At 40.1% G+C, this 17,590-nt stretch overlaps 1 protein-coding gene across 1 annotated transcript; it reads left to right on the forward strand.

Moving 5' to 3' along the window:
• Positions 1–1,038: 1,038 nt before the first annotated feature.
• depdc1b (DEP domain containing 1B) lies at positions 1,039–12,199 on the forward strand. Its single transcript, XM_069693052.1, has 11 exons — positions 1,039–1,086; positions 2,854–3,119; positions 3,213–3,357; positions 4,572–4,699; positions 4,802–4,932; positions 5,040–5,087; positions 5,286–5,426; positions 5,553–5,719; positions 8,578–8,754; positions 10,137–10,319; positions 11,304–12,199. Exons 1-11 carry the CDS (start codon positions 1,039–1,041, stop codon positions 11,466–11,468), a joined length of 1,599 nt encoding a protein of 532 aa, XP_069549153.1. The 3' UTR covers positions 11,469–12,199.
• Positions 12,200–17,590: the final 5,391 nt, after the last annotated feature.

Below are 17,590 nucleotides of genomic sequence, written 5' to 3' on the forward strand. Positions count from 1 at the left end.
GTATTTGTTATAGGGTGTTTTCCTTGTGAAAATAGGACTCTCTTTGTTTACATTTTGGAAAGCAGGCTTAGGGGTAATGCAGTCATCCTTTTTGCAGATATTAACTGTTAGTCATTAACCGTACTGATCTTCCTCAAATTTAAAGAAGCTCCATCTCCATTATCTCCATTTGCTTTATCCAGGGACCCTGGGGGCGTCTACTCTTGCTCAAATTAACACTTACTCCCTACTATCTTTTTGATACCTTTTGATCACTCCTAGCATGCTTTCAGTCTATCCGGAAAGCTGTACTATGGCTTCAGTTAAAAGCTTATGTCACCATCTGCTTTTCATTTGGGTATAGATATTAAGCTCATACTGCCTTTCAAGTATTACAGAATCTAAACTGCCTCAACCTCTTAGAACCATCCACACTATACATCAGCATACATGTTTTTATATTGGTATCCCTAATAATGAAACCCCCAAAGTGTCATGGCTAATGGGATTTCACATGAAACCACAAATAAGAGGTATACATCCCACAGTCATTAGCTTCAATTAATCAACATTGATCATTTGAATTAAGCAGGGATGGTTGTATTATCGTGCATGCAAGAAGTGACAGATCCAACCTTGTGCAAGAAAAATAACATTTGTATGCAATTGTAAATTATATTTACATTGAGTGTATTCTTTTTTTTTTTTAGATGTTATACAAATAAATAAAAGCACGTATGAAAAATGCTGAACAATGAATTAAATGTTAAAACAAATACTAAACAATAGTCCGGCTCTTGTCGCAATTCCTTGTAGCAGTTGAGCGTCTATTGTGTTACTACGTCCATTCATGCGCGCTACGTTCCTGCTGGTCACGTGATCTGCTCGCTGTCCAATCACGCCCTCCAATTGATGTGACGCACGAGATTCAAAGTTGGCAGCAACGCTCCGGTTCGGGCTCGTCTCCTGTTTACTTCTGCAAATAAAGCTTCTGACAAGCTTGTAAAAGCTCGATATCTCCATGTTTCCACACGACTAAAGTGGGCTTTCGGTATCAGAATGGAAGGTAAAGTTATCGGACCTGGTCCATACAGGGCGACGAAGCTGGTGAGTCAGTTTTGAAACTTTAGCAACGTGACGTTTAAACGTGTTGACTAACACTAAGTCTTGACGTTACAATATAAACGTGGTGTTCGCTCATTTCAGTCTTGCACCGTGGCTAGTTATGTGTTAACGTATTTAGGAGGGGAATTAAAGCGTCTGATAGTTTGTCTTTTGAAAGATTAAAAAAAAAAATAAAATAGATGTCATAACAGCTCAAATGTAAAGAGTCCTTAACTCACTTGTCAACAAAGGCACTATCTCTTTAGGTCATATGAGTCGCTCAGTGTTCAGATACGTTGGAAGTAATTGCATTTCTTTAACGTGGATTTCGCAGTTTAAGGATAATGATGTGTGTTCACTGTGTTTACACCTCATGTGCAACAAGGCACGAACGCAGCTGCGTTTTTATTTCGTGTAAAAGCTCTCCGCAACATGTAGGCCCATGTCCAGGCCGTGGACATGACAATCTGTACAACTATGCAGAAACATCTATTGGATTTATGTTTATGTTGTAGCATACAATATCAACCTACACCATATTTATAATACGTCAGGCCTGTGATAAGCTTTTTTGCTTTGTAGAAAAACCTAGGTGTTACTAATAACATCAGCTCTGCTCCCTTCAAGTGTCGACCACAGTGTGACCCCGAGCAGGACACTGAAACAGAGGGAACTTCATGGGATTGAGCCTTCATTGAGTTTATTATTTACACCTCTGATTTTCTCTGTGACATTTTGAAATGTCTTGAGTGAAAAAGGCCAAATACTCAGTCCCAACACAGTCTGTGCTTAAACGACTTGTGCTGAATTGGCTGGGATGAGTCTGCCAATGCTTTTTAGAAGCAGGTTTTAAGTCAGAAAGATATTATCCAGCTTTCTAGCCAGTCCTTCATGTGTCCCTTTCCCAACTGGATTGTGCCTCGTGCATTCAATACAGGTTTGGATCTTTTTTTTTAGACTTCTGACTATTCTGTTCAACTCTTGTGTAATATATCTGTGTCGTCTGGTATTTATAATGTTGGAGTTTATTAAAAAAAAAAAAAAAACATGTTACAAGTACACAGTAGTAAGCACAATCACGTTTTTCTGCAAACATAAGCTGTAGAAGAATCCCTCAGATTGCAATATGCAGAAATCTTTTCTTATTGTATATTTGGCTCTTCTCGTTGCCTTAACAACATTTGCTTCTCACAGTTCGGGACTCTTCGAAATTGCAATATCCTCATGTAGCCTCATTTTCTCTCTCTGCTCTTGTCTGCTTCTTTAATTTCTCTCCCACCCTGCGGGATACTTGTGAGATCTGATATTTCACAACCTCTGCACCATGCAAAACACCATAATGAGACTATAGAGTTTGTTATGATACATGCGTGCTTTCTTTTTCCTCACGAGAGGAGAATAAAGTTGTTTCAGAGCTGGCTTGGTATGATTTCAACAATACAAATGTCCATAACAGTGTCTTTCTTGCAATCAATAATTCATTGAAATCATAGCCACCTTGTGGTATAACTGATGCTCATATATATAATGTAAACAGAAACTTGTTCAATGTAAAAGCTTCTGTTATCTGGGCTTTAACAGACTAATACTGTCAGTGGAATATTAGCCTGCTATGTGTGACAGTATGTTAAACTAAACTGATCGCAAATGACTCACTAAATGCTCGTTGGTTTACAAAGTGCCTTTGGAACCATCCGCACAAATCTGATCCTGTTTAACATTCTGCAACATTATTTCCAACACCACATTGTGTGTCTCCCTGTTGTGCAGTGGAATGAAACCATTAAACTTTTCCGTGGAAGCATGCCACTGAAAAGGCACTGGGCTCACTTCCGCTGCTACGACTTCAGTTTCACTGGATCAGAGGCCGTGGATTATCTGCACGAGCTGCTGAGGTCAAATTACAACTTTGGACCTGAGGTGACCCGCTACCAGACCCTGCAGCTGCTTCAGAAGTTCCTCAAGGCTCATGTCATCGAAGACATCAAGGGACACCATGGGACAGAGGACTTTGAAGATAATGGCCATCTGTACAGGTACTGTTTAGTCATCCTGTACTGTTATCCATGCCACTTCACACATCTCTGTCCCCTTTCAGCTGAATCCAGTTCTTTCGTCTGTCTCTCCAGGTTCCCCACAATGTCTCCACTCAAGTCTTTTCCGACTAGACCCATGTTGAGAGACAGCAGTGTCCTGCCCAGACTCATCCGCTGGGATGACTACGAGGAACTGCCTCAGCAGGAAAACCTCGCACCGCTGAAGTCTGCTGTCATGGTGAGAAAGAGACAGACATGTTCCAGCTTTTCACTGACTCACGCTGTGCTTGAAGAGTGGAAGTTTATGCAAATGTAATAAACAGCAAACGGCAAGATTAGATCATTTTAAGTAACTTCCCTGTTTCAATTACTAGCGAATGCGGTCTTTTGCATGATTCTGCTCTCCGGGTTATACAGAACTGAGAAATTCAAATTAAAGTTTAACATAATGAAATGCAGTAAATGGGCCAAACAAAAATATGTCCTTACTTGTAGATGTTAGTATTGCAGCTGCAGTTGTTTCTCTGATCTGAGGTAGGGTTTTAATGTTGTGCTGTGATGGACATTTCTAATATTTTCAGGGTTTCCACAGGCGTAGGAATTTCTGGAATATCATGAAATTATAAAAAGTCTATTCCAGACATGGAAAGTCGAGAGAAGTTGGTTATCATTCTGGCCAAATCATGGAATAGTTTTATTTGGAGAAAGTTAAAATTGCTGGTGCCATTTATGAAAATGTTTTTCATGTGTTTCCTGAATGCTTTTATCCTCCTAACACTTGTCAACAATCACTTCAGTCAAGCCATGCTTTTTCCTGTAGATGCTAATGAAGGCAAACATGCCAGAACAATTTTGACATTAACTCGGCTACAAAATAATGACTTCAAATATTGGGTAGATAGCAGAAAAGCTAAAAGTAAGCCTTGTAAAACTAATATAGATCTTTCATGGGAGGGAGCCCTTCACAGCCACAACAACAGCAAAAAGCTAATAGAAGCATCAGCACTGACCCAGGAGCCCATATCTGCTGTGCTGGAGCAGTAATAGTTGACTAAATGTTGACTATGTTGCTTAGTTTGTTGTTTAAGCAGTTAAAAAAACGTCCAGTCAGCACAAAGGCCAACTGTTTTCCTTATAAGTCATGGAAAATAAATTTTGAAGCCAGTGACGGTTAGAGAATTATACTTCGTGTGGGAACCCTGTTTTATTTCCACCACATTTACATATATGGAGGGGAAAAGGTACAAACCCCAAATACAGTCTGAAAGTCACCATTGAGCTAGCACCGACACAGAATCAACACAGGCATTGTTAACATGAACCATTTTGAAGTCTTACAAGGTAAGATTTCTTGAATAATGCAGTTTTTTTTTTTAGATTGCTGCAAACTGTGTGTTTACTTAATTAGTTCAAATTTAAAAGAAATCTCTTTTATATCTCCATTTTGATCAGACTTCAGATTTGTGGAATAAAAGGCACAGTGTTGCTATTGGAGACGTGCATGAATGCAAGCTCATACGGCGGAAGGAGATAACATCAAAACAAGTGGACCACATCTGGAAATCAATGACAATTTCACAGTATGTAACCCTTTCAACTTACTCATAAAACACTTCCATTGTTAATGATGATTGTAGGTTGTTGTTGTTGTTTGTTCAGCTTTTTTTTTCTTTTTCTTTTAGTTTGCAGAGAATTCTGGGCCTGAAAACACTGGATGGAGTTTTAAACCCGGCACACGTGAACGGCGAGCACATAGTTCACAATGTGTTCAGTGTTAATAAAACAGGCATAGTCGTACTGGAGAACAAAGCGGGTACGGTGCATTGATTCACAATTCACATTCACAACTGGAACAAGCTTTGTGTTTTTGTTGCAACTTACAAAAGTAATATGATTCACCTGTGTGCTTTTCATCTCCAGAGGACATGCCGTACTGGGTGATATCAGCAATGAAATGCCTGGCCAACTGTAAGTATACACTTATTGCTGAAAAACTGGGGCTGGTTTGTTGTAACTTAGAAGTATCTTTTTATAAAGCACTGTGTGTTTATGCAAATGTCTTCCACATTAACTTTCATTCACTATTGCTGTTTACTGCTGCACACTTCTGATTGTTTGTCTTTCCTTGTGAAAAGCATCAACAACTGTCTTTGTCTTTTTTCTGAGGGCCGAATGGCAAAGAAAGCAAACAGCCTGTGTACCCAGGCTTCGAGAGGGATGTACTGAGGACAGTAGCAGACTACTTCCAGAGGCGCAAAGAACCCCTGCTGACCTTCCATCTTTATGAAGTCTTTGTCAACATTCTCAGTGAGTTCCGTACATTGTGGATCCTCCACAGCATTTTGTGTTGTTACAGATACATATTTGTTCATTCTGTCCAGAACATATGTTTGCCCTCAGAGAGCAATTCTCCTTTTTCTTGCATCGCTGCAGGTCTGCTGCAGGAGCAGGAGGTAGCCACTGAAGCTCTTCAGTTCAGCTGTCTCTTACTGCCACCCCCCAACCGAAGACGTCTCCAGCTTTTACTGCGTCTCATGGCCCGGGTCTGCCAGAACCCCCAGCTGCCTCCACTCAATGACACCATTGCTACCCGCACGCTGGTAAACATCCCTACAGTTTATTTGCTACATACCTTTGTAGTATCATCTGGTTTACCAAGGTCAGTTGTTTTGGGAAAATCTCATAAATCAGCATGATATCCTGACGGCAAAGTGTGATGAACCGACTGCATGATGCAAATATGACCGTTCTGCAGTTAATGCTACTTTTATATAGCTTCTAAGTAGCGATGCCACGATACCAGAATTTTGGTAGTCGGTACCAATAACATGGAATTTCCACAATTCTCAATGTCAGAAAATACATAATCAAATCCACATGACCTTTTATTTAATAGGATGCTGGACACACAGCTGCACAGAGACTTGTGGAGCACACAAAGCTAACACAACTAACATTATAAGAATCACTGAGCTGAAGTTATGAGCTGTCACTTCAGTAACCCAAACAAGATACAAATTAGTCTTTGAAGATCTGGGTGTCTGTCTTTGAGGCACTTAGATAAGTTTGAGATATTTCCTCCTTTTGTTATAAATGATCTGTGACTCCATTTGCATTCTGGGTTGTGGGTGTCTAACTTGTCCCCGATCGTCGACTTAAACGTGAAATATCTCCACACACGACTTGCAGCACTTGCATTTGCCGCACCATTCCACACGTGGCTGTTATTGTCCCGTATCACCGGTACTTATGGTATGGCTGTTGTACTTCTAATATCACAGAAAACAACTTTTCTGAATTTTGACATCAAATTGGTACTAAAGGTTCACTTTTCTTCACATTCCTACTTATAATAGAGAACATTTTCGACTTTTTGTTTGTATACCATAGTTTGCTGTGTGGTTGTATTAGATCACAACAGGGGATCGCCTCTCTGACTGGGTACGAGAAAGAAAAAAAAACACCGGTCGAAGTGCAGAGTGGAGCTGGAGGGAGACTGTTTGTCCAGAATCATTTGTGCCTGTTAAGAGTCAGCGGGATTCTGGGAGGTGGACAAATCTGTCCTCCCAATAAATGATCAGAATCTGCAGTACACAGCAATACATTCCCTATGATGTGCAACCTGGATGTGATTGGTGAACAAGTCCTGCAGTATAAATACGACAGCTGCAGAATGCTTGTTACTTACTTACTATGAATTAATTATACTGATTATACAAATATACAACATGAATGAAAAATATTGCCAAAGCCATCATGTGAAAATAACTGAGGTATTCAGTGCTAATGGCTTGTTCAAGATTATTTAAATTTACATGCATGAAAAGCAAAGCTACTTAATTGCTTCTACGTGGAAGGAAAATGTAGCCTACTCATAATGTAGATAGAAGTTCAGTGTTTGTAAGCACAATCATTATCGTGAACATTTTGTCTCAGTTTGAGACCTTGTTTGTTTTTCAACTCCCTGCCCGCCTCAACACATTTGGTCAACTCTAGATTAAGCAAAAGATTCAATACTTTTTCTTTTTAAAAGCGCCAAATCTGAACAAAAGTAATCTCGGGGGACTTAACATAGAAAGCTCCTCGAAACAGAACTTTACAGTATTGTAGAGAGGAACCTAAAAATTCAACAAGTTTCACATGAGCAACAGCAGGCGGGAAAAGCTCCCTTTTAACAGGAAGAACCCTCCAACAGTTGCAGGATCACAGCTGGGCAGCCATCTGCCTCGATCTGTGAAAGTGAACAGAGAGAGAAAAGAAAAGCTTGATTTTTTTTTTCATGACTTTCATGACCAGACTTGTGCTCACTTCTCGACACACACGAGAAAATACAATCCGGGGAATAATACAATGCACATTACTGCAGGTGAATTAGATCTTTTATAAAAATAACAAAAACCATCTCTACATCAACAGAAGACGTTACAAGTAAAGCCAAAGTAAAACTTTGCAGGGTTATTGCTGAATAACAACTACCACATCAGAATATGCCAGGAATGCACACTGTGCATTTTCTGCCCCAGGCTGTTAGATGCATCAATTTTCATGGTTTCAGCTGTTGTTCAGCAAAAACGGAGTATCAACATTCAGCATCGAAGTTTATTCTTGACTTTGAGAAGACTATCATGATGATCAAGGTTCACTTCATTATCTCTTCCCAAACCTTACACCTGCAGTACTGTGACCAAAGTCGTTGGAGGAAGGTCAGAGGATGAAAGTTGCACCTGTAGGCTGTGGCGCACATCTGAAAGCTGTGACAAGAGATAAATACAAGCCCTATGTGGAACACTGCGTGCATACAAAATTCTGATTATATAAGCCTCACAAAGTTGGCTGGACGTCACCCATTGGTTTCTGGGAAGTCCGTTATAAAGCGTCGAGTTCGAAATTTGGCCGGCCCATCTTGGTAGTCCCGAGCAGTTTGTAGCCGGTAGTGACCATATTTGGGCAAGTGGGGGATCTGACTCGATCTGATTGGAAACCCGGCGATACTACTTCCTGTCCACCGATAGCCGTAACCTGACTGCACCAAAGGCCTGTCAATTAAACAGACACACACCCCCAAAACCCGGCTTTTTGAGGTGTATTTTATCATTAATGACGGGATTATTTTCAGATGGACGGCCAGAACACTAATCTGGAAGATTGAATTAAGCGAATAACATGCAGAAAATTTGTGGAAAAATGTTGTTGTCTGAGAATTTTGAGAGAAGTTTATTAAGCAGTCTATTTGGAGCCGACCTCTAGCGGCACCTGGCGGTATTACAGCTTCTGCATTGACCTCATTTTATAGAGCCGGAAGCTATGTCCACTTTTATATACAATCTATGGGCTGGACTTATTTGACAGGTGCTCATCACGTTGTTTACAACCCCAATATTTGTGTAATGTACGAGTACAGTTATTGTGTCACTGGAAGCTGGTTTCTTATCCATCTCTCACTGTGGTCTCTGTCAAGATGGTGCAGGTGTTCTCTCACTGCGTTCTGGGCTCAGCAGACGACATGGACGTGGACGAGTTACTCGCCACCAAACTGGTGACTTTCCTGATGGAGCACCACAGCACCATCTTCCAGGTGCCTACGAAGCTGCGTTGCCAGGTCGAAGAGCACCTGTCCCACCTCAAAAGAGCTCAGGTTGGCACACGTTCCACAGTTACAATGTGACCGTGAATGAAAGAGGTGATAAGTGACATTACGCATACGAGGTCTGTGCAGGTGAGCTGCTTCAGCTGCTTTTTTTTGTTTTTACACCAGAGTGATGTGCACCCATTTTGTGCCCCAGCAGCAGCCTCCCACAATCCATGTGCACCAAGCTATAGCGGAGCGTCATTCGTGAAGACTAGGTGCCAGATTAACTCCATTATCTTGCCAAGTGTGGAATATGTATACAGTCTCTGGTAAATTGATATATTAATTAAGCCAACATAAAATCTGGACATTACATATATTTCTGTGTCTGTGTTTGTGGAAGTCACCTGTTATCATATGAAACAAAATGAAAGAAATTACATCAATTTAAACATCAACAACAACAGTGTTGCTAATCCAAATATGATATTTAATAACAACACTCTCCCTGCTGCATTGAAACTTGATGCCCCTGTACTTGCTCTGTGTCTGTTGCTATGGGAAACACCATCACATATTCAAAACTCTATTGGGTTTCCAGTCACCTTTGCTTCCCACTACCTTTTTTTTTTAAATTTAATTTGTTTTATTAGCATTACAGTAGGTGTAGTAGCATTAAAGATGGGACTTATTTTCCATCTGTAAGAGGTATACAGTTTAAGTGTGTTCAGCAGCAGGTTGTAGTGTCTTTACAACTGTAGGAGGGAGGTGATAATGGTGGAAATACTGCAGAAACACTTCAGTGAAGAGGACTGGAAGAAAAACTCATGCTAATCTGTGAGCAGAGCGATTCACTGGTGTGAAATTGCAGCAGCAGAGCTTAAACAGAGACAGACCCTGTAGGACAGTTGTCTCTCCGACTTCGTCTCTGTTCTCTTGTCCGGCCTCGGGGGAGGGGGGCTGTTTTTTTGTGTTTTTTTTCCTCCGTGCCCACAGTATTGATTAGCATGTGTTTAGTTTTGGCCAGCACATGAAGAAATGTGGAACACAGACTGTACTGATGGTCCGTGTCCAACATTGTTTGGCCTCTAAGTGAAGACCTGATTGATTTCTATCTTTTAGTCCGACAGCGGATGCAGAAGCTGACACATCCCACGCTGTGAAGAGAACTGAAAACATGGTTCTCTTTGAATTTAATGCTGTGAATTACTGGCGACACGTTTTGTAAAACATTTCAACTTGAGGTTATATTGTGGACTCATGAACGGGCTATTTCCTCAATCATACACATTATTAATGTATGATGATGCAGTAGAAAAATGTCCTGTTCTTTGCTTCACTTAAATTAAAAAAAAAAAAAAAACAGCAGGGTAATATCAGTTTGTTTCACACCAGTATATCACTGAACAAATACATGAATCCAACATCTTCCCTGCGTCTTCCCTCAGATCAAGTATGCAGGCTCAGATACAGACTTCAGCGCATCTCCAGCTTTTTGTAAACACATCAGCAGAGTGGAGTGTGAGGAGCAGAAGGTGATCGGCACTCAGACGCCCCTGCAGCAGCTGCTGGAAGGCCTGATTGCGGATAAAGAACTCCCCGTGAAGGACAAGAGGAAAAGACTTAAACAGGTACGCCTACACTGTAGTGACATTTTGAAATCGAAAATGAGCCTGATTACAGCAAAGTTAAGTGCTCTCAGACAATAAGCAGTGAGCCTTTGAACACGAGTCCTCTGTGTTTAACAATGCTTTTGCATGCCCGAAGTTGGTATGTCGCAAGAGCTGGTAGGGAAAGGTGCTGGATGCTGAAGAGTTGATGACAACCACAACAGCATGTGGGTGGCAGCGCGGGCAGGAGCAGCAACAGGTCTGCTGCCTCCTCCCGACGTCTGAAGATATTTAGCGTTGTCGTCGGTTGATCAGGGAAAAGTTAGATGCAGAAAGTGTCACGAGCATTTCGACAAAAGGAGGAGACGTCAGATTTTAAGTCGGCGCCTTAAAGAGCAGCGTCTGGACCGGCACGCAGAGATCAAGGTGAGCGTGTTTCTGTTGTGACTTCAACAACATGTCAGAATTGCTCATATCCTGAAATGTTATTATCTGTTTGCGTGTTGCGGCAGCTGTTGTGGCGATGCTCCACACGATTGAACCGCTGGAATGACTCAACGTGAGCTCGGTGCTGCCGAAAACATTAGTGGCTTACATCATTACCTTCCGTCCACCAAAATCGTGTGTGGATGTGTGTGTGTGTGTGTGTGTGTGTGTGTGTGTGTGTGTGTGTGTGTGTGTGTGTGTGTGTGTGTGTGTGTGTGTGTGTGTGTGTGTGTGTGTGTGTGTGTGTGTGTGTGTGTGTGTGTGTGTGCTAGCACATTTTGCGTGCAGCACTTTTTTTGTAAATAGAATAGTTGACGTTGAAATAAGTTCATTTGATGAATTTATTCAGAATTGTCTAATTTCAGTGGTATTTGTAAAAACTGCTGACGCCGTGTCCAAAGCCCCGCGATTCCGTACAGTAAACTAACTAAAGATGTAAATACAGGATCTATTGTTGACCCTGAAATTGTGTGTACATACCGCACTGTGCAACAAAGCTGCATTTCTTCCTCCTGTCAGTTCCAGAAGTCCTACCCCGAGGTCTACCACAGTCGATTTCCCACCGAGGAAAGCAAAGCTGCTGTCATACCTGAGAAAACCTCACGACTGAAACCTCATCTCATGTTCTTCAACCTCAAGAAACCCTTCCAGCCTTTTCAGAGAAGCTGGAGCTTCAGGGCTTGATGTGCCGTCAGGCGCTCGTCTTCACGTCAGGCTGTAAACACACCTCGGTCACAGCACAAGGACAAGTGTGGCTGTGATGGTTTTAAAGCAACACTTTTCATTCACCACTGTAAGTTGTATTTAAATGTATTTTTAACACTGTCAAACTAATGTGGTCATTTAAAGGGTCAGTTCACTCAAATCACATAAAAGATTTCCCAGATACGAATAATTGTAGCCAGCCTTGTCGGTCGTTTTGGGTTTAGCTTTCTTTTCTTTTTTTTTTAAGGCTTCATATACTGGATGTGGATGGGTGAACTGCACCTTTATGAAATATCTCCATATTTTATTGGTCGAAAACTTGAAGTACATCAAACAATGCCACTAAAAAAAAAGCCACTGATGTTTTTAAAATGAATGGTTGATGAACATGTATGTATTGTACAATAGAAGGTACAAAAAAGCTGAATTTAAAGTAGCAAAAATGAATGAAATGCATTTCAAAAGTATTAACAGGTTCTTAGATAATAACATTATAGGTTGTTGAATGTTAATGATCAGAATACGTATTGGTCTTAAAATATTACATATTGATATACAGTTACATTTCTTGGTGATAATTGACCTTCGATCAGATTGTGTAATTTTATGACCTTAACTCTGACGATGCAAATATGCATTATCATTTTATAATGATACCAGTGGAATGGTTATACTGTATTGAATTTAGGCAGCTTAATTATTTTTTTTATTTTTTTTTTATCAGATAAACGGTTACTTAATGTCAATGGACATATCGAGGGTTTACCCAGAGAGGGAATAAATGTGGCATTTTTACATTTGCATTTGTAACTACACACAAATCTTAACAAATGAGAGAAACTGTACGAGGTCTGGGTGGAAACTGCAGACTAAAGGCCTGATTTACTAAAAGTCTGGTGTGTAAAATCACCTGCAAACTCCACACCACCCGCAAAAAAAAGTTCCAAGCAGATTTACTGACGACGTGCAGCGAGGATCGCGTCTTTCAAATGTGCAATTTAACACACGTTGTCCATTTTGCGTGTTTGCCTGCATGCGTATGTAATATTGGGCGTTTCAACTTGAACGTGCAAAATACTGGGAGGGGAAATGCAAATAGAACAATTTAGCACCCTCAGTGATATTTACTAAACCTGAAAGAAGCAACCGGAGAAGTGATCGGTGTGTATTTTAGTACGACTGATAGGAACGTATTAATCAGGTGCGCAAATCTGGAGAAACTGCTGCTCTTATTGTGATGAGAAGGAGACGCAGGAAACCAACGAATACGTAGAGAACGTGGTTTTACACCCGTGGAAAAAATGTTGAGATGACAGAGGCTTAAATTATTCAGACGTATCGTTTGTCGGGTGTAAACCAAATATTGCAAACTTTTGGAAGGAACATGAGATCTTAGTAAATCAGGCCCTAAGTGTGCTGTAAAATGTGTACAGCTACATTTATATTTACTTCACAATAAACATATCCCAAATCCTAATTGTAGAAATAGAGGCAAAAGCAATCATTTCACATGAATTGTCACATCCCTTTCTTTGTAAACCCTCCCAACACTGACTTGACGAGTCCATAACGCTATCTGCACTCTTCGAACAACTCATTTCATGTTTTACTTGCTGGTTGTATTCTGTATATAAGAATTATTGTCTTGAATGGTACATATTTCAATGTCTCAATTCCTCTTCTATCACGATTTTCAGTATGTTTTTGTCATTTGCTGTCACCTGCTGTTCTGTCAAGTCATTCAGGTTGTTTTTCACTTAATTTGAGACTTAGAAAATGTTTTATTTTTTATAGTATTTTTATTTTCTTCATGGATTTTTAGAGATGATCTTAAACTAGTGCTGGAATTACTGTTACACTTGAATTGCTGCTCTGTGCTGGAAATAAATCAACAGGATATAAGTGGATTCATGATGATGCTGATTTTCCTATAAAAATTTGAACTGGCTTATGTAACTTTTTGTCATCTTCTTTTTGGGTGTTAATAGTTTTGATGAGGGATGATTTAATTTTTTTACACAGCAGGAACATGTTTGGACGTATCTAAAATACAGCTGTAAGCAAAATGAAGGCCCCAGGGTACGATCGGAAATGAAAATTGTGTAATTTTATTTGCAACACCTTATGCAAGAACATTAGTAACTGAACACTGCAAGAGCATAACAAGCAGACGTTTATACAATGTTGTTGAAGCAGGTCAAGACCCTGAAAATTGCTTCAATACAACATTGAATAGGCAAGGTTTCATAAAAACAACCGTACAGTCCTCCATTATAAAGCAATGCACATTTGCATTTTCCCTCAATTATAGATAATGAAAGAGTGCGACGCAGTCAGTTTTATAAATGACCTTCTGTTGCAGACTCTTTTCCTTCTTGTTCTCCCTCGCTGCGCACAAGAAGCTCTTAGCTGATGGGAATCTGGCTGCATGCCGGACAGCTGCTCGGGTAGGTAAACGAAGATGTTTAGCAGGGTTTTTTTGAGCAGAAAAGCTTCTGCGACAGCAAAAGTTTCAAGTCAGCATCTGTGACCTGCATTATGTCACAAGGAAACGCATCCCACACAGTAAACACTTTGGCTCGATCTCAGGGGGCGGAACGAAAACTTCGCCTGCACCATCCATACACAAGTCATCGCCACCAGTGTGATGATTCACAGCGTTGACGCCGCTGTGTAATGTTTGGATTCAGTGATGTTCCTTCAAGTTATTGGGATCGTGTATGTTTTGGGGAAAATGATAATACAACAATAGTCAACGTAGTAAACAGATTCTGCAGAGTCATTTTATCGTGTCAACACATTATGAAATGTGACAAAAGAGATCAAACTGAATCATGAGTGTGTTTGCAGTGCGAACATAGTTTTTTAATTGTTTGGTTTTACAGACAGATTACAGGGACTTGCAGCAGGCTATTGTCACCAGTTAAACAATAGAAGAAGAAGAAATGGGCTGGTACCACATGGGCGGGGGGGGGGGAGACCGTATTTAGTTGTAATTTGATCTGGCAAAGAATTAAACTTCAACTTCTTTAATGTCAATCCAACATAAGCCTACTGGCATTTGCTTAAAATATAAAATAATAAAATATAGTGGCATACAATTGAGCAGATGTTCAGGAACGTTTACGTGGTACTTAAAAAAAAAAGTCAGGGAATCAACAATTCAAGTGTCCTGTCTGTATAAAAATGTATTTGAGATATTTCTGATATTTCAGAGGTCGATGAATCAAATGCTCTGATCCTACATGATCCATTCATCCTGTACTTTGAATGTTAAACAGATTTAGAGTGAATTTGTGTCTGTTTTTGTTCACACCTTTTCAGCTGCCTCGTGTAGCAATCTCCATTGAACTGCCTATAAAATGAGATTTCTTCACTGTGAGCACACTGTCACAATGTCTCAAGCTGTAATGTGTGAGCAACTGGGCGGAAAATAAAAACTAAAACTTCCTACTGATTAATGTGCATTTTGATGAGTAAACTACACCAGAGTGAAGACTCAGACTGCACAACAGATAGATAAAGATATCCCTCTTGCTGTTTATTTCAAGAAATCCATCTTCCCTCTACAATAAATGGAATTTAGTCTGTGTCCACAGCAATGCAGACAGATGGAGGAGCTGGAGATGGAGAAGAAAGACATCAAAGCTGTGAAGACATTTTATTGACCCTCAGGCCAGATTCAAACATGCCTCGGAAAACACAGAAAAACGTGCTTTAAACCTACACCACCACATTCGGTGCTATTATAGCAATACACTTTTTTTTTTTTTTAAATGTACTGAACACCTATAATTCTGCTTTCACCTAATGATTTCACATCATTAAAGAAGTGCCGACTAATAAATCTTTGAAAGTCATCATCTGTTATAAATGATTAAAAAATTATATTACACAACTCCAATGAAGAGAGATGTGGTCATTATTATACATCAGGTATTACCATGCGTTAATATACCAGCCATTCTGCCTGCCTAGAGTACAGTAAGTGTTCCATTCAGAGTGATTGGTAATAGCTGATGTCTCAGCAGTGGAGTGAAGGAGAGGAAATTAAGTCCATCATCAGGGACCTCTTCAGCTTTTGTAACCATGAGCTCAAATCCTGACCTGAATACAAAGCAGCACATTTTCCATCATGTATCCAGATTGTATAGTAGGCACTACATAGTGCCTCGCACACCGAACGTGTCTGATCTTTCAGTGTCTCTCTCGTATGAAAATTGACTGTAACATACTTGAGAGACAACTTAGAATGCAGAGACATTTTTTTTTTACATTTTCCTGGCCGGTAACATCACTTACAAAAATCTAACTTTACCAATTCCTGTTCCTGTAGCCTGGTATTACCAGACTTAAATTTGCTTTGTGTATACAGTACATGGGGCTTCATTGGGGATTGTTTTCAGTTGTTGCATACCAATGTATGTAGACCTCAGGTTGATATTGAAACTGTCAGAGCAACCTTTAACCAATCGTCATTAACCAGAATACTGTACACCATATGTTGTGCGCCAAATCTCACCACGCTGTAAACGACAACGACTCTCACACAATGTGAGCAGAGTGCCACGGCATGTTGGTAAATGACCTCCGTAGACTTTGCAAAGTCAATGTAAGGCTAAAGGGACATTGCTTTAGCTTTGGCTTCAATTCTTCGATATGTTTTAGCGTTGCTAAAACTGTTCGCATTGCTTAGGCGGCCATATTTGGATGAGCTGGGGAGGAGGATCTAACAGAGAACCCAAAGACAAAGTTTTTTTTGGAGCCAGCCCCTAGTGACCCTCGGTGGTATTGCAGTTTAAGGCACTTCCACACAGGCCTCACTTTTCAGGCCTGAAAGCTACATCCATTTTTATACACAGCCTATGTTATCGCTTCATGTAACTTTAGCACCACCGCCATTGTTGGAGCTACATTTCACACTTGACGCAAAAGTTGTCACGCTTTGTGATGTCCACTGGTCACTTATTGGTCCCCCCCTTCATAGTGGCTGAGCAAATGTTCACGTGAACAGGGTTACCAGGCTATAATTACAGCAAATACTCAATCTGTGAGACATAGGCAGGTCTAGTTATTAGCACCTATTGACTAATTTTGAAAAAAATAACCTTTGCCATTGTTTGCCTGCGACGGCTGAAATGTTGCTCAGGAGGTCAGTGCTTTCTGGGCTCTGGTCCTTTAACAATACAGTTTATGTTGGTTGTCTTACAGCTCACACTCACTGATGCAGGCTGGACTGAGGAGAGGAAATACAGCCAAATGGTTACTTTTCACTTTCTTCTCCTTCAGTTTTGAAGCTGTCAAGTTCACATGTGCCCGTATACCAGTTTACTTTTTTTTTTTGTATTATGCGTCAGTAAATCAGCCCATGTTCCCAAGGTGAAAAAGCCCATGCTGATTCCCTAATGTTTTTCTGGGAACAGACATGTAGCTGTGGTAATTGGTTTTCACTCTGGATGTGTTTTTTTTAGGGGTTTTTTTGTACAGTGACCATGTATCACGGTCACAGCGACCTAAAAGCAATGCAACACAGAGGGGAGAAAATCCTGATGTATGTTTGATATTTCCCTGCTGACAAGTACAAAATATCTAAAATATATGAAAAGCATTGTCATGTCTTAATACCTCATGAAATCAAAAGCAAGTAACACGCGTTTAAAGTCTTTTATTCATGATCTCATGCATGAAAAACACATTAATTAAAGCATTAACTAAAGTGAGAACATCCTCAATGATTATATTTCATTAAGCATGATTATAATTAATTCTTTGCAACAAAAAAAAAATGTGGGCGACTGAATCAAACTCAACAGCCTAGAGCACATCTAAAAATCATCATTATGTGCTACGATTGGCCATTTTTTTGGCTCTGTTCATTACTATCAATAAGACAAGGACATAATAACTTAGACATCATAATAATTGAAAAACATTTGTTCTCACATTCATTTTTGTAGCATGTTCTAGCACTTACTGCAATTTTAACCACAATGGATAGTAAAGGTCAAATGGTTCAGCAATTCACTTCAGGGACAATAAACACGATAGATTAATGAATAACTCATGCTTAGTTTATGATGATTTTAGATGTCCTTTGTGAT

This window comes from Brachyistius frenatus, unplaced genomic scaffold (assembly GCF_029030835.1).
Source record: "Brachyistius frenatus isolate BFR_SWC_R1_liver_20210118 unplaced genomic scaffold, ASM2903083v1 Contig_14, whole genome shotgun sequence".
Classification (NCBI taxonomy): Eukaryota; Metazoa; Chordata; class Actinopteri; family Embiotocidae; genus Brachyistius; species Brachyistius frenatus.

What these genes read in the sequence shown, in the direction of transcription:
- depdc1b (XM_069693052.1), top strand. Translation starts at nt 1,039, where the DNA reads ATGGAAGGTAAAGTTATCGGACCTGGTCCATACAGGGCGACGAAGCTG. An exon ending in CGTACTGGAGAACAAAGCGG is followed by an intron (nt 4,933 to 5,039) that starts GTACGGTGCATT and finishes TTTCATCTCCAG; the next exon opens with AGGACATGCCGTACTGGGTG. An exon ending in AGAGGAAAAGACTTAAACAG is followed by an intron (nt 10,320 to 11,303) that starts GTACGCCTACAC and finishes TCCTCCTGTCAG; the next exon opens with TTCCAGAAGTCCTACCCCGA.